The sequence below is a fragment of the Miniopterus natalensis genome, chromosome 8, assembly GCF_054644295.1.
Source record: "Miniopterus natalensis isolate mMinNat1 chromosome 8, mMinNat1.hap1, whole genome shotgun sequence".
Taxonomy (NCBI): domain Eukaryota; kingdom Metazoa; phylum Chordata; class Mammalia; order Chiroptera; family Miniopteridae; genus Miniopterus; species Miniopterus natalensis.
This window is the reverse complement of record NC_142088.1, coordinates 46371394-46393001: the sequence shown is the minus strand read 5'-3', so window position 1 is coordinate 46393001 and position 21608 is coordinate 46371394. Positions and strand designations below refer to the sequence as shown.

Sequence of the window (21608 nt, the reverse complement as noted above, 5' to 3'; positions counted from 1 at the left end):
GCAGCATAGTAACAGTTGCTTTTTATAAAATCTGTAACATTAATAAGTCAAGTTTTAATAAAGCAAATAGAGTTAAGTTCTTTTGAAATACTAAGTTTCTAAAGAATTTGTGCCCAACTGGATGTCTGAAGAATCCTGAACCCTAACATAAGAAGGTAATTAATATCCAAGTCATTAAAATGCCAGTTCTCTTAAAAAAACAAACAAAACAAAAAACGAGGTATTGTCAAGAGCCTTAATAAAAAGTTTCCTTATATATTCTAAGTCTCTCTTAAAATTACTCTTTGGGATTCTTTCATAGCTGTGTTTTCCTTCTTGATTACTTGAAGAATTATTTAAAGTACATTTGGTCTAGAAGATAAAAATAGCAAACAGTTTAGAATAGCAAGAGCAAAAAACTGATAAATACACAAAGATAACATTTTGTGGAATAATGTGTTCTTTAATTTGGGACTTCTTGGCATCTTATTTTTACACTTCAAATCAGGTTCAAGGAAACAGAAAACAGAAAAATTACCTTGAACTTTTAAACATAATCTTTGTCTTATCCTTGAGGAAAGCTGGAGCTGTCATAGCGCAAATTGTTCTGTTTCAACTATAGTTCACTTGTGGTTAAAAAAAAAAAAAAAGCTGAAAAAATATTTCCAATATCTAGTCTTTAATCCTTGAAGTAACCTACAAAACTTTCATTTCTTTAATCTTATTCTAAGGAATAGAAATAAGGTCAGATACTCCCCTTATTATTAATGAGTTAACTACATCACACCTATGCCTTTACACAGCTCCACAGTTTGAAGGTATTGTAACAAGAGTCAAGCGGTATCACCAGAACATCAGTGAAAGTGAAAAGTAACAGTAAAAGGGAAAACCAAAGACAAAAATTGACTTTAACATTTCATATACACTTGCATTAAATACACAGGCTAGAAATGTGGGAAATGCGCAAGAATTCACAGGATTTCAAAATAATCTTCAGTACATTTCAACCCTTCTACGGTATCTCACCATTTTGTGGATCAAGAGGGCAAGGCTTAGCTAAGCAATTCTCTAGTTCTACATGGTGTCAATGAAGGCCAGAGGTATTCAGCTGGTGCATGGGCTGGTCTGAAGGATCCAAGACTGCCTCACTCTCATGTCTACCATCTTGGCAGGGATGGCTGAAAGCTGGGCTTAGCTGAAACTGTCAATCAGAGAGCCTATATGTGGCCGCTCCAACATAGTGATCTCAGTATAGTCAGACAGGGCTCAGATAAGAAAGCTGAGGTTTCCCAAAGTACTCAAAGAAACAGGATATGAAAGCTGCCAGTCTTGCAAAGCCTTGGACCACAAACTATTACAGTGTCACTCCCACTGTATTATATTGGTCAAATAATCAGGTCCTCCAAGATTCTAGAGGATGAGATACAGATTCCAATCTATAGTCATCTTTAATCCACCATAACCTGTATCTAGAAATTGACACCAAAAATAACACTCATTACTCTCTCTGTCCAATGTTTCACAGTAGAAACTAAAGAGAGAAAATAAAAAGGTCACAATTTGACCAAAAAAAGGGAAAAGAAGGCATTCTTTTCCTGCTTAATCTAACTCAAGTTGATTTATTTTATTATTACTATAAGAGCATTTATTGATGAAAGCATGTATGAAAAAATGCCACATAAAAATGCACATACCAAGATATAAACAAAATATTTGCATGTGCACTAAGTCTGGAAGGAGAGAGGAAAAGTTGAAGGGTATGGGATTCATTTCCAATTTTTAAATCATATAATATGGTCTGAATTACTTTAATTCTTAGGCAAAGCATTATAAAATTTTATTCAATAAATAATCTATAGGACATATATGTCAATTCTAGTTTTATGGTGAACTAACACTTTAACATATCAGACTCTTACAACTAAGAATAAAAGCCCAACCTATAAGATATGGTAGCTAGAACCATTGTTCATAATGTATTATGAAAATGTGAATAGAAACCAGAATTATTTAAATATATGATTAAAATACTTTTCTTCAAATACTTATAAAAACTTCTGATCATACGGTCCTTTCTTAAATCATTTATTTCAACAATTGATACTTCTCTAACAGTCTAAATGAAGTTAATTAACAATGCAATCCAGAATAATTCATACTGGAACAATCCGGTCACCGATTCTCTGGGTCATTTAAAGCATGCCCCCTCTGCTGTCTGTGTTTAGAACTTAACCACAGACAAAAATATATCTTAACAGCGCCCCCCTGTGTGATCTACTTCAACAACCACTCTCGCAGTCATGGAGCCCTCACAATTCCCATTGCCACTGAGGTTCTTTTCAAACAAATACACTTTATTTTTAAAGATACTGCAATTTAAAGTTCAAGTAAAAGCTAATGAGGTTTGAGATAAAGGAAAAAAATATTTAGGCAATTTTATCCTTTAGAAAAAATATTACAGAACCACAAACATATATAAAGTATGTGGATATTCAAATAAGAACACCTCCCGAAAAGAAGGTAGATTTTCTGATTCTTCCCCTGTAAGGGAAATGTCCTTCCAACTCTTGTTTCAATCAGATTATGCCATGGTTTCCTCAAAAGTGGTCTACAGGCAACCTGCATCAGAATCATAAGAATCGTCTGGTAAGTGCTTGTTAAAATTCTAATAACTCAACCCCACTCCAGACCTATGGAAATAGACTCCCCAGGGATGAAGACCAACAGTTTGCACTTATATCAAGTACTTTAGGTATGTGACATGCCCACTGGACTTTGAGATTTGCCACCCTAAAGCATTATAAATAAACCAACTTTTCGAAGATGGAAGGATAATCATACTGATAAGTAAAGGATTGCTAACTTCTTTTTTAAAAATGAAATTTAATTTGATCTCTAAATATTTGAATCATTTTTTAGCCCATGCTTTAAAAAACCATTATTCTCTTTACTGATATTTATTCTAATGATGGATGTTGGACTTGCCGATCGTGACCTTGTAGTGACCAGACAGGTCCACTACCAAACAGCTACAATTTCTGAGGTGACCTGGGTTCTATCCAAGAGGAGAAAAAAAGGAAGATAGAATACATTGTTCTTCACTTCATGTACTTTGCCCAGTTGTTCTCTGGGCCACAGGGCAGGATTTTTACTAACTTAACCCAGGCAAGGGTCTGTCAATAAAAATTAATTTAGCAGCGCAGAGTATAACTAAACTCTTTCAGTCAGAATGCATTCTGATTTGGAAATCATCCAATTTCCCTAGTAGTTTTTAAAAATCATCCAAAACCCTACAAATTAAAAAATAATAATAAGGATTTCTGACACTTCCTGAAGTGATAATGAGAAGGATTTTTTAGTTTCCCGAAAGCAATATACCATTACCATCGGAGGAAATGCTGGAGCGCGGGGGAGACAGGAATATATTAAGGTTGGGCTTCCTGTGCACTTTAAAAGACAACTCTTATTATTGTCACACACAATGTTTCACCATATAAAAATCTGCGATATTGAAAGGCGGTCTTTTGTGTGTAGTTTTTGAATACAGTTCCACCTATCAATTTTGTGTCAGGTACTCAAGACTGGAATTGAAATCTGAAAATCTGGGTTCAAGTCCTGGCTCTGTCATACAATACTGAATGATTTAACCTTTGATCCTTGACCCTATCTCTTTCCATCTGTAAAATTGGAAATTTAAAGTTAGTAAGTACTAACTCATATACTTACTACAGTCAGATATTAAAAGGATAAAAATGATAACATATTCTAAAGGACCTTGAAAACTGTATCATCACTAATAAAGGCGGGGAATATGCCCCCTTAGAAGCCAGCATAAGAGAAATCACACTGCTTTATAACTGCACAGACCTCCACAACCCAGGATATAGTCTTAGTCGTTTTGAAGAATCATTTTTCTCAAAAAAGTAAAAAGCATTTTTATATTTAAATGTTGTGTGATTACTATAATTTTATATGTATAGAACTAAACTAATTAAGTTCAAGCTAATGCTGAGTGAAAGAAACCTTTGGATAAATCTAAAACGGGTTCTGTTCCATCAGGCACATCGGTAATACCATGAAAGAATGATGTCTCAGCAATGCCTACCTCTAGAATTCAACCCTCTGATAGCATTTATAGTATGGAGCAGACCTATAAAAACATTCCTTTTTTGTTTTCAAAAATGTTTTTTAATACTTAAAAAAAAATAAGGAAAGAATGAAGGAAGGAAGGGAGGGAGGGAGGGAGGGAGGGAGGGAGGGAGGGAGGGAGGGAGGGAGGGAGGGAGGGAGGGAGGGAGGGAGGGAGGGAGGGAAAGAAGGAAGGAGGGAGGGAAGGGTATCAGGAGCCTGCAAATCTCATTAATATAGGGCAGTCTGAGTTTGGATCCTGCCTCTGTCACTTCCCATCTGTGTAATTTTGATCAAATAATATCATCCTTAAACCTAAATGTCCTTTTTTAGGATGAATATCATGATAGTGTCTATCCTATTGATATACTGGAAAAAGTAGTTGTTATAAAACTTATCTTCTTAGCAGAGCAACTGGTCCATTGTAAGAGGTGAATAAATACTACTAACAACAGTAATAACTGCTAAGTTACTACTTTTAAATAAGCCTCTATCTTACTGATAGGTCAAAGGACTGTCTACAACTGAAGATACCTTGATTTCTAAAGAATAGTTGAGAAATAACTCATGACACTCTTGATAGGCAAGATAAAACAGGACCCAGATGATAACACAATCATATATGACTAGTACAAAGGAGACACTCAATAAATATTGGTCTGAATGGATTAGCAATGCACTGAGAAAACTTAAAGTGTTGGCTAATCCACTAGCATCCCCCTTGAAGGCAGGCCAGCTTTGTCTTCCAGTCTTGAATGAAGACACTGGTGCCTCCTATACCTATGTGCCAAGGAAACATCAAAATTAAGATTTAAATAGGACAAGGTAAAATATTACAAAACAGTCTGCAATTCTTTTTCTCTAACAATTATATATAACCTTGGTTTGCATCTAGTTCATGAGAAAGCATTTACACATGGATTTTTATTAAGCACAAGAAAAATAAGCTCATTATCATTGAAAATACTCAAGGAGACTAAATAGATGATCATCTATCGAGCAGATATTTCAGAGATCTGAACCATATGTTCATTCAGCAAGTATTTACGGAGGACCTACAGTGTTCCAGGCACAATGCTAGATCTGGAAATGCATTGATGTCCAAAGCAAATTTGGTTCCTGCTGCCCCAGAGAGCTTCCTGGATGGTGAAACACATGAGTAAACAAACAGATAATGCAACATTGCTGACCTTGTAGATTATCTCTAAGCAGGGCACCTAATGCAGATGGGGTAGAGGAAGAGAAGACTCTCAGTGGAGGCTTCAAAGAAATGTATATGAAGCTAGCTATTTAAAGATCAAGGAGAAAAGAGATGCAGGAATATCAAACATCTTATGTACAGGCTTGATCATCCCAGGGTCAGATAAGAGAGAGAACGATGTACTAGAAAACTAAGAGGAATTTAACGTGGTCAATGCACAGAGTCTAAGAAACAGGATCAGAGAGGTGGCCCAGCTATGCAATACCCCAAGAGCCCTAGTAAAATCAATATTCAAAGGGTAATGAGGGAACCCATGGAATGGTTTAAGAAAAGAATGACATAATCTGATCTTGCCCTTGAAAACTCTCACTTCACTATAAAAAAGAGAACTTGATACATGATCAAAGAAATGTTAAAACGCTCTGGGAAAAGAAGAGGTGATTACTTTAATAAATGGCACTTTTATGAGTATTCATTTGGGAAAAAATTAGACTCCTATCATACATAAAAATAAATCATGCTGTGTTAAAGGCCCAAGTATGAGAAGTAAAATGTTAAAGACGCAGAAGAAAGAAAAAATTTCTTAAATAAGATACACAAAAGTACAAAACTGTATTTAACAAAATTAAAACAAAAATATTATGCATCATAAGAGACACTGTAAACAAAGTTGACAAATCACAATTACTGAGAAAAGATCATTGTAATGTTTATAATTACAAAAAGATTATCCAAACTATATAAGGACTCTTACAAATCAATAAAATGACAAACACAAGAGAAAAATATACGTAATTTACAAAGAAGAAATATGAATGGCCAGAAACAAATGAAAAGATGCTCGACCTTACAAGCAGTCAAGCTAATGCAAATTAACACTGTAATGAAATTTGATTACACTCACCACATTGGCAAAAACTTTAAAATCTGAAAATACCAGCTGCTGAAGACAAAGTGTGGAAACGAAGACACTTGTAGTGTCAGTGGGTACAACCGCTTTGGAGAACAATTTGGCAATATCTATTACAACTGAACATGCACCTGCTCTATAGCCAAGCCATTCCACTGCTAAATACATAGAGAACCCCTTGCACGGAGACAGGAGAATGAAAGGGGGGGTGAGGAGAGGTAGAAGAAGGTAAAGGGGGGATAAATGGTGATGGAAGGAGACTTGACTTGGGGTGGTAAACACACAAAATAATACACAGATGATGTATTGTAGAATTGTATACTTGAAACCTATATAATTTTATTAACTAATGTCACCCCAATAAGTTTAGTTAAAATCAAAAAATGCTTAATTTTATGTTATATGTATTTTAGCTCCACAATAAAAAGAAATTAAGCATAGGACACTTCTAGGTGTAGAGCAAGACTAAAAACAAAGCAAAAAGCGAGGAGACCCTAAATAATAATTATGAGACAGATGACTGTGCCTGAACTACTGCAATGGCAGAGAGGTTATAAAGAATGGATAAATTCAAGAGCTGTTTTTCCAAGACTTTGTTACCAATTGGGTAAGGCAAGAGACAAATAGAGGGGAGCCAAAGATAAACTAAGATTTCTGATTTTCTAGTATAAAAAGAGAGTGTGCCATTCTATATGAAGGAAAACATAGAAGGAGCAAGTTTAAGAGGGAAAAGATTAATTCCGTTTGAAATATGCTGAATTTGAGATGTCTATGGGCTATTTAAGTAAAGGTATCTAGCAGACAGCCCAGGATAAAGACCTAGTCTAGACTTGTATGAATACTGCAATTGAGGCTATGGGAGGAGGTAACTCCAGCAGTAAAATGAAAACAGAAGTTCTGGGACAAAACCTTAAGGAACACCAACACTACAGCAGACATCTATAAGAAGTAGAAGTCAAGAAAGTGTTTTAAGGAAAGAGTAGTCAAAAAAGGTCCAAAACTGCTGAGATATCCTAATAGAATAGAAGTGAGTCTCCAGGAATAAGATGGTATTCAGAGGCTTTAATGAGAGAGATGTCCTGCCACGCTGCAAGAGAGTAGGAAAAAAACACTTCAAATGTTTGACAGCCCAGTATCTTCAGCATTAATGATATAGGTACCAATAAAATGAGAGAAGCTTTAGAGAGAAAGAACTTTGACTAGAGAAAAACTGAGACGGAAAAAGGAGATGACAACTAAATCTCCTGAGGATTACAAAGAGCCACTTCCCACAGAACTGAAAACAACACTAGTGTTTCTCAAATTTTTCCACCAGATCTACTGAAAATGCAAAAGAAAGTAATCACGCATAGCCCTCTCCATCTCAGGGCAGGCAACAACTCTAAGGTATTTAATTTGTTCTTAAATATACACATAAACTATGCATTCTACTCATAAAAACAGGAACATTTATTTTAATATAAAATTATTTCCCCTCTATTTTCATTTAAAAGTTTTATTCCGGAAAAGTGTCCCATGTTCATCATACAGCTTCCCATATGGCCCTCCCACAATCCTCACACACCCCATGTGCATATACAAATCTTACACTCCCACTTGGAGAAATATGCAGGAGGTGCTTCATTCCACAAGAGTGATGTCCTCTGGCAATCTCTACAGAGAGCATCTGCCAGAGCACAAGTCCCATGACCTGCTCCATGACTTGTTGACATTTCTTCCTTCCACTTTTCTTAAAACTACCTCCTCCAACATTCAAAATGGGTTTCAGATACCATGAAATTTAATGGTTACCTCCACGTTGAGGAGACTTTAATTATGCCACTTCTTTGTCTTTCTTGACTCAAGAGCCATAATTTATCAAGTACTCTTTACATGGAAATTGATCCAATGCCTTCAAACATTTTGGTCACTTTCTCTAACCCTCTCCCAAGGTGCAGACTTGGTTTTGTAAAGGGGCCCTTATGCCTTTGGAACAAAGGCAGGTTCAGCCTAAATGAGGTCATTAAAACAAAACATCAAGTTCCCAGTGCCCTAAGATTCCAAGCCAATGACCTACAGAGTGTTCCAGCTGATCTTAATTTCCCTGGCACAGCACAGTAAGAGTACTGTAATATAATGCAAAATGTCTCTAAAGAGAAACTAGATACTGGCCCGAGTCTTGCCAATACACAGTTGAATAATACCAAAGTACCCTTTCATCTGAATACTGGCTTCACACGCATATGTCACCCTTCCCAAGAATGAAAGTAATCTTCCACTGTGAATGTGGGTGATTGAAAAGCTTTTACTGGACTCAGCCGCATAAAGTATAAATGGGCTGGTAAGACTGAAAATGCTTACAAGGGGACCAAAGAGACAAAGAACAGAATTTGTTCTGAGCAAGGGTAACCCAAATTTAGAAGGTGCTAATAATGGCAAATCAATACTCAAAGGTTTATCCTGACCAGGATTTCTTTTAACATCTAACGATATCAGACCCCTCTTAGTAACTAAACTAAATTTCACTTTTCTAAGTTTCCTTGCAAACTCTTCATCATTTATACTAAACTACTAGTATGTTCCCAAATATTCCCTCATTTCTGTCCTCAGTAACAACCACTTCTCTGGTCCGTCGCCATTCATTTATTCACTCATTTATTCTTTCATTCGGCAAAATGTACTGAGGGTCTATTAAAGTGCCAGGCATTGCACTCTCCATTGATTCAGTGGTATATAAAACAAAGTCCTGCCCTCACTTAGGGCTTATGTTCTAGTGAAAAAAGGCAGAGAATGAACACATACATGTGTCAACATACCATGTGCTAGAAAGAAAAATTAATCTGGGTGAGGGAGAAAAGAGTGTAGACATGGTGAAAGGCAATGTCAATCTTTAAATTCCATCTTTTTAATTATGTATTATCTGGCAAAGCAATTAGGGCCTCTATCAGATAAAGTCCAACTTTATTTTTCAATTCAAAAAGAGATTATCAATAGGCATTTTGAGAAAAAAGTCTTTAAAACACTGAAAATTATTTACTGATTATATTTTAGAAGAGAAATAACAGAAAGCAGTCAAAATTAAAATAATACAGAACTAGGAGTTATAAGGAATATGATGAAGCGTTAGAAAGGGCACGGCATTCCTTTGTGTGGGTGTCATTTCCACCTTGGCTTTCAGCCTCTGGATGCAATGAAATAAAAATCAAGTATAAAATCAGAGATAGTTCTATTCATCGTAATTGCATCGTGATAAAAATTCCTTATGTTTTTGATGAAGGCAAATGGTATATACTTTTTAAAAAATTAGCCTAGCAGCTAGCGTATTTTTTTGTTAACAGAAAGTAGGAAATATTAGAGTATTTTATAAGAAAATAGGATGGAATTGACTGGCATTGGAATAAATATTTTGTGATATGATTTGACAAAATAGGTTTTAACCACAATATTAAATAACACACAAAATCAAAAAGAAATCATGTACACGTTACCTCCTTGGTTTTATCCAATTTATCTAAAATATTTGGTAGTGTCAGAAGTTTGTCACATTTAACAGAATCAGTTACTATTGTAGATGCTGCGACACATCATCCAAACTTTCAGGATTGAAACACTTATTCTCTCAGCTGTTAAAGTGTCAGCTGTTAAGACCTCCTGGCTAAGTCCTCCCTGCCAGCCACTGCACAAGGCTGAAGAGAGCCACCATGCTCATGGCCAGGCCCTTCCTGGGCAGCCCCAGCTCCTCTGCCCTAATTCTGAAAAATTCTGTAGGGCCATCCCAGTTCCAGAGCTCCTATGGGATTGGCTAAGTCTCTGCTGTGGCTGCACTGTGTCTGTTCCCATCAGCATTGTTTCCGAGAGCTCGCCCCAGTCAACTTCCCACAGGCAAACCTATTCTTCAAGTTGGTGTCCCTGGATCCTCACGGCAGCAGTAACCTGTATCACATCAGGTGTTTCTTGGTGTATTTTCTTTCAGCTATTGATGTGTCCCAAGTATTGAGAACAGTGGAAAATACATTTAAATACATGACAAACGCCATTTTCAACATTCAATATTTCTCGGTGATGCACTATTTGCTTTGTTCTTAGGAAACTCTCCCTCAAGGGTTATACATTCTCTGACAACAAGAGAAGGAAGAACTGAAGTCAATAACTGAAAATTGGGGGGAAAAAATTGTCATTATTCCCATCACACCATTATTTATGTAAATTCAGAACATTTCAACACTAGCCCAAATTCTCATTTCTAAACATATCTCCCTTTAACAGAAATATGTGTAAGGCATAAAAAGACAGGAAAAGCTTCTGATTTGTGGTGCTTTGATTTATTATTAAAGGAAGCTTTCCCTGTATGTGATGGATGCCCTGGAGGTTTACATGCCTCAAGGTAATGCATCAGGTGAGAAGGCTATTGTGAACACAGGTGGGTTCTCAGGAAGATAAGTTTTAGAACAAAGTACATATGGAAGATGGGGATATAGAAACTCATTCTCTTAATTCTATCACTTTGTACACCCTTGGAAAGTCTTCTTATATATTCAAGGGTATACCATTCCCCATTTCCACATTAGCACTGGCCTAAATAACTCACCTATGACATTATAGTTCATAATTAAAACATTTGCTAGCATCTACCCCCTGCTCTGAAAGGCTTATAGTATAAACACAATTTATATTTCCACTTAACTTTTCTAAATGTGTGAATTTTTGTTAACACACAGTAAGCTGGGAGAAGGTACAACAGTCCACCAAGCACTTTTCACTTATAATTCTATTAAATAAGAATAATGTATAAAGTTAAAAATATATTAATTTTATTATGCATGATCCTATGTGTGTAGTAAAAGTAAAATGTATATACTACTAAAATCCAATTGGTCCAGGATTCCAGCATGTAACTTTATCTTTGTTAATAGAATCTGTTAATAAAATTAGATATATTTTTTTATTTGATTAAAAGGAGGAAAATGATTGATCATGATTAGAATAAATATGTCAAAATACAATTTGTTAAAACTGGTTTTAACCATCCTCAATAACCCAGTTATTCATTCTTTTACCAAAAGAACCCAAAAACAACAAGCCTAAGATACTCTATTTAGAGGGAAAAACAATAAATAATTAGATCCAATAGATAAAAAAGACTATTTAGATTATAGTAAGTACAGCTAAGGAAATACAATAGAAAATATAATGGAGTGGGGAGGAGGGACAGATGTAGAGGGATACTTTAGGTAGATTAGTCAAAGCAAGCCTCCTTGACAAGATGATCTTGTGCTGAGATCCGAACACTAAAGAGGTGTCAGCTATGTAAAGAGTCAGGAAAAGAGATTCCAGGCAGGGGAAACAGTCAAGCCAAAGGCTCTGAAGTAGGAAAAAGCCTGCCAAGTTCGCAAACAGGCAGGACTGCCCTTCCACCACGGCTAGAGTATAATGAACAAAGAGCAAGATGCAGATGAGTTTTAAGAGGTACACGGAAGCCACACCTGCAGGCCAACATAAAAGTTTAGATTTCATTCTAAGCTAGCAAATATTTTTCAACCAGAGAGTGATATGATATGATCTACATTTCTAAAAGTTTATTGTAGCAAGTGAATGGAGAATAGGCTAAACTAGAAGCAAGGAGGCCATTTATGAGGCTCTTGTACAGGAGAAGACAGTGACCTAAACTGGGATGGTAGCAGTGGAGATGGAGAGAAGTTGATGGATTCCAGTATATGGTGATGAAAGATGGAGCCATACTTGACAATGATTAGAAAGACGTCTCCTAGGTTTCTCCTAGGTAAGCAATGGATGACTTGAAAGTGGAGCAGATCCAGTTACATACTAGACCTATGTCAGCCTCAAATGTTCACACCTAATGTCATATCCTTACGTCTAAATTATATATAACTGTGCCACCCAATCTGGCCCTACTTCCAAATATACCTTTTCTGACTCTCTAATGTTTGGACCTTGACTTTGACACACAATTTGTGGGTTAACTCACCCCTCCTGCCCCCATCATTTCTACAAAGGTGGTCCCTATGCTCCTTGCCTCCATGGCACCCCAAACGGATTCTTTATCAAAGGAGGTGTGGTAACCATTTGGGAAGTTCTGAACAAAGGCTGAGAATAAATGTCTGGGGCCAATGGAACCAAAGAAACCTCCCTAGACTCCTGTACCTACTACACGGAGTCATTAGTACTTCAAGAGCCATCGGAATCACTTGCTCTAGGAACAGGATGAAATCCTAGTGCTCAAAGGCTCTGAAAGTGTGGGCAATAGTCTCTTATCACATCACTCAGCAGCAGCAGGATCACATTAAAAACCAGGCTTGCTGATTCCAGTCTAACATATTTTAAACATATCATATTGACTCACATCTCTCCACAGAAACAATATTTTTTAAATGGTGTACAAGACATTGTAAATGTACTATTCTTTGGAGCCATTATGGGTTTAAAACTTTTACTGACTGCCATAACAACCTAACCACCACATGTAGCATTACATCTATGGGAAAATGTGTATGAGTAAACAACTAACTTATAAATGATCTTTTGGAATAGACAGTCACATTTGTAAACTCGTTAAGAATATTAATCCTCCTATTTGTGCTTATTTTCTCTGTCGTTTTGAAAAATACTAAATAAGTGGAATCAAAGGGAAGGACAGAACTAAAGTCTCCCCATATTGGCTCTCCCATTTCTCTTGTAAATTCATTCCAAAAGTTTTCCTTTTGCTCCCAAGCCTTGGCAAAGGTCTGTAACCATTTCCTAGGTTCTCCCTTGAGCTGTCCTTTACCTAGAGTGCCAAAAGAACAAGTCCCAAGTCTGCTTATCTGATCAAATACACATGGGTGTATACTCACACAACAGAATCTGTTACTATTTCATATACACTGACATTTTTAAAGCAACATCTATAAGACTACAGAGAGCTTTTTTATATTAATTAAGATCTACATTTATATTGAACCATGAATGACTCCAATTTTCCTTCTCTTGATAGAACTTAATATATGCCCCGAGGGGAAAACAAACCAGAAGCTGAGCTTTCAAAGAACTGAAAACAAAACCCATATTGCAGACAAAGGCTGAAATGCAGTGTACTCTGCAAATTAACCAAAACTGAGAGGCAATCTTAGAACTGGAAATAAAACCTTGACAGGGTATCTTCTAAGGGGTTTAAGTTTTAAAATAGGAAGAGACAGCTGTCTTCTGCTACAAATAAGGGTAGCTAGCATGAAGAAGGGAGAAGCTAGAGTTAGTAACTCTGTCATGAGAGGCTAAGGGATGTCACAAAAATGCAAACTCAGGACAATGGCCAAGGAAGTTTCCCATCACTGAAGGGTGCCATCAACTGAAACCACCATCAAATAAATACACTTCAAGTGAATTAAGTGAATTGAAGTGAATGGACACTACAGGCTAAGTCAGCCAAACCAATTAGTGTATCACCTCACATGACAAGAATTTGTTTCTATGCCCTTTTGTTTTTTGAGATCTTTTTTTCTGGGTCACTAGCTGTCCACTGTTTCCTCTCCACCCTTACATACCATACCTACTAAACCTGTACTACCTGTTCACAAAATGTGCTCCCACAACCCTTGCTGAGTGAGCAGTGTGGTCCAGGTCCTATGTTCCTTTGACCACAGGTGACTGAATAAGAACTGAACACTCTGGGCTAAAATCTCTGTCCAGATATAGACTCCAGTCAGTTACAAAGTGCTGACCCATTAATAGGAGGAAATATATATTCCAATCGGGGTGGCATTTGGTGCCACGTGCCCTGACACACTATCAAGAAAAGCAAGACTGCAGAGAATGTCATAAAATAAAGAAGATTTACAAGAAGCCGAGACGATGAGCTGTGCTCGTGGGAGAATGAAAGAGAATGGAAGAAGTTGCTGTGTGCTTTTTGCTGACCTTCTAGTTTCCAATTCCAATCTCTCATGAGATCATTGAACTTTTGGCCTTCAGGTACTAAACATAACCTTTCAGACTAGTACATGTGAGGTTCTGTTTCCTTCAAACAATCAATACCTGGAAAAATACTAACTAAAGTCCACTTGCGATACTCCTGCCTGTTATCAACCAAATGAAATTGTCCACAATTTTAAAAAGTCAGGTTGCCCCGGAGTCTGAAAGCAGCAGAGAATACGAGTACCCCTGATTTTGTGCATATGTTAAAGAGAAAAAAATATAAAAGGTCAAATCCATATGCCCTTCACCAGGAAGTTATTATTCAGTGGGTTCTGCAAGAGGTCCAGGTTTCCATATTTTTAACAAGCATCCCTGCTCGTTCTGAGGAAGGTTGGTCCAGCGACTATACTTGTAGAAGTACTGCTCTAAAGCCTGTTTCAATATTGCTACAAAGGTCTGTGGACTTTCAAATTCATCTACAAGGAAACTGATACTCATCAAGAGCTAATATTCAAAAGTAGAAATTGCTGTTGGAAAAACATATTTGTTTGAAACCCTAATAGAAGCAAGTAACGTTTTTATTATTCTTTTTGCATATACGTGATATTTGCATTTCATTTCACATTAAATAGAATTTTGAAAAATGGCTTGGGGGGTCTAAATGCAATTTATGGTGTTGTGTCATATGAAAATAAATTTAAATTTCCAAAGCACTAATTTAAAGACTTTGAAATACAGCCAGTTTGTAATTTTAGATTTCATGTATCATTCCAACTGAGATAACTTGATTATAGATAGTTTTAAATGATACCAAGAAATGAATGTTTTTGTTAGGAAGTAATGGCATTTTAGTTATTTAAGAAAATGTTTTTTTCAGAGATTCATACAAAGCTAGGTAAGGATAAAATCAACAGGATGTACAGAGTTTACTTTAAAATATTTCAACAAAGACAAAAACTTTAAAAAGGAATAGACGAAGTAAATGATACCAAATCTTGGTAATTGCTAAATCTGGAAAATGGGGATATGGGATACAGTTTATTGCTTTCTACTGTATATACTGGAAAAATGAGTATATGAGAATTTGGTTAATGGAGCAGCCACACAAAATTGCTATAGGACCATACATACAGTTTCAGCACTACACAAAATAAAATGATTAGTACACCGCAAAGGACTGAAATCAGAGGCCCTTAATTTTGGGACAGAGATGAACTTATCTTTTTATAGTCTTTGACAAATGAGAGGGAAAATATTAAAAGGCAGAGCATACAGAAAAGTCATATTTTAGTTATTTGGAAGATATTTTTCATTTTTCTGAAATAACAAAAAGGCTTAATTCTATATAGACTAGAAACAGTGTGGTGAGGGGCAAAGCACACTAAGACATAATCATCTTTTTGATCTCCCTTTATTAAATTGTGGATGCACTGGAAAATCACTTCTGCTTTCACTTTTTTTAAAAAACTTAAAATGCGGATAAGAGACCCACTTAATGGTGTGCTTGTGAGGTAACATCTTGTGGACCGTAAACTACATACAAAAGCTAGTTATTAGTAATACTAATAAATCTTATTTGGTGATATAACCAATTACTTGATAGATTTTTCCTATCAATGTTAGGGTGGAGGAGAAAGCTAGAAAAAAAAAACACATAAGGACACAGTTGTATTTGTGGAAGAAAGAAAGGATCCCAGGTCCTTAATATTAGAACATTAACAAATGGTATCTGTTACCCCTGCTGTTGTATTATGGTCAAAGCTATAACTAAAAACACTGACATAAGTTCATTACTTATACTACTCTTATGGTTCTTGATTTCTTTGGAAATTGTACCTTCCTCAAAAAAAAAAAAAAAAGATTGTCAAAGCCTCAAGAAACCCAGATTTCTGGTCCAGGCTGTACCACTATCAGTCGCAGCATTTCTTAGCCTCCATTTACTCATCTGTAGAAGAAGGGCATTTGACTATATGATCTCTAAGATCTCTTCCAGCTCAAACATTCCATGACACAATTTTTCTTAGCCGTCTTTTTATCTTTAAAATCTTCAGAGGCTTTATTTTGAATTAGTTATACTACATAGTCCTGGGAAGCAATTAACCAGAGCTACTATACTGGGTCCAAGCACAAAAAGAAGATATACTTTCAATCTGCTTTATTGGTGAACACAAAGAAATATGCCTGGGAAATGTATCTGATCGGTATTATAAAAATACTAGGAGGGAGGGTAAGTAAAGAATCCAGATTTTATCTCATTCTAGCTCTCAATTTTAAATAAAAATACTACATGTCAATAATACTGAATACTTTGGGACACTGTATTTGCAAAAAGAGATAAAGCATATCATTTTTGTGGCTTCATTGCGCTTTCCACTCATGCATTAGGTAGGCAACTCAAATTGTAAAAAAATATATTTATGGCCTGTAAAATGGTTTTGACTGTGGTTTCAAAAAGCCACATAAAGTTTAACATTTCTAGTCTGGATTCTTTCAAACTTTCTGGTCATTTATTTGTACATAAGAAGCAATTCTTCACTGTTTCTATGGGGAGAAAGAATTGCTAAAATGACTGGAATGGTTAAACAAACCAAATGAAAGAGAAAATATAAAGAGAAGAGGCAGCGTCTTCTAGAATGCTTCGACCATAAATAATATTCAATAGTACCTATCCCATCCTGTCGTTTACATAATCTCAACCAAAGATCAGAGACAACTGGGCCAGGAATACCATCTGTAAAAGGGTAATCTGTGTCACCAAGATACTGACCTTGGGGAAATTACTGACAGTCATGTGTTCCCAAAACCTCACTCATCCCAAAGAACTGAGCATATACAAAGGAATAAAAACAAAGGGTAAGTTCTAAATGCAAAGCCTAGGTAGGAAAAGAAAACATAAAGAAATATGAAAAGGAACCTTCCTCTCCTCAGCTTTGGAACAGCCTTCTCTTCTTAGAGACCCCAACCCTTGGATCGAAGGAAGAGATCAGCAGGAAGTGCCCTTTTCGGTGGGACCACCACTCTGGGACTGGTCTCCAGGACTCAGGCCAGAACTCTGCTCACGAAACAGCACAGCTGCCTGTGTGAGTGCACTGCTCTCTGAGGTCGCTGTAGAAACAGGGCACAAGGCCTGAGCAGGAAACCAGTCAGAGTCAATAGTAACATAGCACCCTTTTCCCATCTTGCCATTTGCTAACCCTGATCTGAAGAAATGTCATTCCCCAAGATTAGGAGTCCTTCTTACTCTAGGATGATGACTGTCCACACTTAGGGCACACCCTGCCTTAACCCTGACATTGACAACCACTCTTTCTCTTTTTATTACATTAATATTTGCATACAATGCTCCTTATCTCTCTATTCAAAAGAAACCTGCCCCATAGATGCATCTCTTAGACACAGGTATTCTCAATATCCACTCACAAAATTAAAATGAGAGTAAGCCCAAACCTCTCCCTCTACACTTCTTCCTCTGTTCAACTCCTAACCCCTTACCCTACCCCCATCTTGGTAAACACCCTTTGGATGGCTTTTTTGCTTAGCTCAGTGCCACAGACCCTAGGAGCAAGGAACGTAACAGGCCTTCCATAAACAGGGAAATCTGTTAAACTTCATCAGACATTTCCTTTTCCCATTCTGGGTCACATGGACAATCCCGAATCATTTTCTTCTACCACCATGACACACAGTCAAATTTATCATCCATGCTCCCACTTTATATCCTAAAAAGCCAAACTCTCAAAGGGCCCAGACATTTCAGAATGGCATTTTTTTCCCCTTGGGCTCTGACTTTAAACCTCACCCTCACAATAAAGTTCTCAAGAGAGTCTCTTTCTTGGTCATCTCCCCAAGTCACAGCCCCAGCCACTTAAGGACTAACTCAGAACATACCTCCACTCTGGGAATGTTTACTCCCACTTTCTCCAATCTTTAGTCCCCGTCCCCCCAAAAAGTTTGAATGCCTTGTTATAGCAGACTTCCATCAAAACACAACATTCCATGGAATGCTTCACTACTGGCTCTATTACCGCTGTATGTTATCAAGAAGTCATCTATTTCCTAGGGTATTTCCTCCATCCCTAAAACTAAAAACACACATTGTTGAACCATCACAGGTAAAAGTACAGAAAAAAAGAAAGGGAACAACAGATGGGAAAAATGATGAACTGTTTTCTCCTCTCTGTGCATTATCCCTCTCTCCTCACCGCAAGCATCTGTTTAAATTTATGGCGTCCACCCTGCAAAAACAAGGTACATTTTGCCTAGTGAAGTCTCTCTTTGTTTTGTTGACTCAAAACGGAGGAAGAATATTAAGAAGACATAGGATTATTCTAGAATACACTGATTTTTTGTTTTGTTTTGCAAATTTTATAATTGTGATGGATCTCCCCTCCCCCTAGTTGCTTCATCCTTGAAATCTAATTTGCTTAAGTCAGTTCCACACTAGAAACTCATAAAAAAAGGAAATCATAAAAATAAAGTCCTTCCTCTAATCATCACTTACATCTTCCTTCTGTGCCAGAAGCCTCTTCAGTAAGAGGAATTAACTGAAATAAAGAAGGCATCAAGACCTAAATTCCAATTACCTTTGCCACAAATTCACTGTATCACTTTCCTTTAGCAAATGAGGTTGGTTGGGGTTGAAAACGTGAAAGATGAAAGAAGATATTAAACAAACCAGCCAATCCCTTTCTCATCCCAATACCACTGCCCCCCACTTCCAATTCCTGACTTAAAATTGATAATCTAGTATCACATAGACCTCTCCCACCTACTCAGTGAATGATAATAGCTCTCAGACTCTGTGCTGTACAGATATTTTCCCATGTAAACCATCCCAAAAGCCCAACAGGTAAGTTTTAATATTCCCATTACACAAATGTGAAAACTGAGGCCTTAAGGGAAAAGAATACCAAAGAACTGTCAGTCAATCGAGTTATTTAAAATAGGCCACGTTAATCCTTTGTTAATATTGCAAGTTACTGAATATTGTAAAAACTATATGGATCTAGAACTGATATTTTTTAATTAGAAAATTTTAAATGCATACCTGTTTCTTCCTTGAATTTGAGTTGGGAAACAGGCCTGTGGATAACGCAGATGTAAATGGAGAACAGCAAAGCTCAGGAAAAGGGTTTGGAATAGATGGCATTTCCAGAACATCAAGCTCTTTCTTTTTTCTCCTACACCAAGAGAACATAGGATGTAATTTACATAAAACAGAAAGTAAAATATAATTGCTGTCAGAATTTAAAAGTTAAGGCTAACGTGCACCACTCTGACAACAGTCTGTGATGTACTTACTTTCTGTGGATTAAAATAAAATATGTTAATTGATGTACAATCATCTATAGTATCCTATCCTTTAGCAGGGTGAGGTTTTTAAAAAGTCACCAGGCATGGAAACCCCATTTCCAGCATTTTGATAATTTTCCTGAAGCGGAAATACATGCTATATATTTATTCACGCAAAAATCACCCTGAGGAATTAGGCATTGCTATGCATCCATTAAATTGACAAAGTCTATAAAAATTTAGTGAATTCATCCCTGTGCTCTTTTACTAATCAGTTTTGGAAGTTATGGTTTATTAATTATAGCTGTGGTTCATCTCACTTCAAATTTCATTCACAATGTTGCCCACACACAGTCTGTTGATTTTTCAAGTACTTATAGATACTAAACCACAAGGCAGTATTTTTGAGGAGGTAAGTGAACAGAACTTGCTAGTATAAATGTACTCTCGTCCGCTGAAAGTAATTTTAACTTCAGTGAAGTTGAAGCACTCTGAAATCCGAAACAAGTACCCATTAAATGCATGAATGTAAAGGACTAGAGATTTGTGTAGCGTTGCAGCCTTTTTCTTTTCTAAGGATGTGTCAAATTGTGAACTCCAAAGGCGCTCAGTGCTGCATGCTATGGAGACTGGGAAACCTTTTAAAGCCTCTATTCTTCCCTCCTGAGCAGCGAGACTGCTCGAATGTCAATCCGCGCTCTGCTTCTCCAGGGTCGCTGGAAGACTCTATGTGGGAGGTGAACTCATTTACGGTAGGATTTTTAAAATATATCAAATAAAAGGGCTGGTTGGTTTGTTTTTAAATACAGGGCGACGGAGGCTGAAGGGAGGCGGGTGGCCAGCCTGAAGCTCGGGCGGGCAGAGGCGAGAGAGAGCCCGGGAGGTCTCACGGAAACGGGGATGCTATTTATAAGGCTCGGCGAGACCGCGACGTCCCGCCGGTGCGGGAGCCGCCAGCTCCGAAGGATCGTCTTCCGAGACTTTCACAAACTTGGCCCAGCCCCGGGCACATGGCTCACCCCTAGGACCGCCTCCTCGCCCCTCGCCGGCGCCCCCCGGCACGGCCCCGCGCCCTCCGAGGGCTGCCTACCTGTCCGCCGCGCAGCCGCGGGCCGCGTCCGGGGGCGCCGCGGGCGCTCGCGCGCGCAGCCAGGGGGCCGCCGGGTCGCGGGCGTCGCCCCTCCCCTGGGCAGCGCCGCACACCTGGGCGGCCAGCGGCGGGTCCCGGGCTGCCGCCCTCCCCGCCGCGCTCTGCCCATCTTGAAGGGAAGTGGTCATTGTGGCCGAGCAGGGGGCTCGGGCGTCGTGCAGGACGCGGCGCCGGGGAAAAGGAGGCCGGGTGGCGGGAGGCGAGGTGCCTGAGAGGCTGCCCGAGCGCGCTGCAGGTGCGGTGGCCTCGCCGCCTGCGCTCCGGGCCCGGGCGGCTCCGACGCTCCTCCGAGCCTCGGCGAGGTGGCGGGGGAGGGGAGGGGGCGGAGGAGGAGGGTGGGGAGAGGGGAGGAGCGGCCGGTGGGTGGGGGCCGAGGGCGGCGGGCGGCGGGGCGACGCGCGGAGGGGGCGGGGAGGGCGCCCAGTGCGGGTCCGGGCCCGCGCCGGCCCGGGGCGCTCGAGGGCGCTGACGTCTGCCTGGCGCCAACCGTGCCCGGGCTTCGGCTGCGGGCGCCCGAGGCCCGGGCCGCCGCCTCCTCCCCAGGTGGGCGCCGGAGCGCGAGGCTGAGCCCAGGGTCCGGGCGGGCTGCGGGCCCCGCGCCGCCGCAGGCGGGGACCCAGCTGAGCCGGCGATCCCGCCGGGCTTGCCTGGGGGACCGCAGGTGGGGCAGGGGTCTGAGCCGCGCTGACCCCCAGACCGCCCCATTCTTCTTGCTCTGCAATCTGAGATCACCTCAACTGTGGCTGGGCCGCCATGACAGGCCCGCGGTGCCAGGAGGCCAGGGGGCATGGGGCTAGGTTTGCCCAGGCTTTCCCCGCGCGCCTCCGCCTCCTCCCGCCCTGCAGCCCAGGACGGGTGGGGGAGGGGAGGGGGGGGAGGGGAGGCTGTAAGTACAATCAGTAGAGAAAGCTCCTGAGGGGTATGAGAATTCTCAGTCAGGCATGAGTAAACCTGAGGGTGTCTTAGGAATTAGAAAAATGATTTTCTTTTCATAAGAACAGCTCTCATTTAATAAGTTTCCACTCTGCCTTGCCCTATTCCCCCTCACAGCAGCCTCATAAATT

The 21608-nt window shown here is 39.1% G+C and overlaps 1 protein-coding gene across 1 annotated transcript in view; it reads right to left on the bottom strand.

The window, feature by feature from the left end:
* GRB14 (growth factor receptor bound protein 14) overlaps positions 1 to 20672 on the bottom strand; it is a 97490-nt gene extending 76818 nt beyond the window's left edge. The window contains exons 1-2 of the mRNA XM_087819811.1: positions 20485 to 20672; positions 19150 to 19282 (exon numbers count right to left, since the gene is read on the bottom strand). Coding sequence (XP_087675937.1) covers positions 19150 to 19282; positions 20485 to 20672 — 321 coding nt within the window. The remainder of the gene's footprint in view (positions 1 to 19149; positions 19283 to 20484) is intronic.
* Between the last annotated feature and the right edge of the window lie 936 nt (positions 20673 to 21608).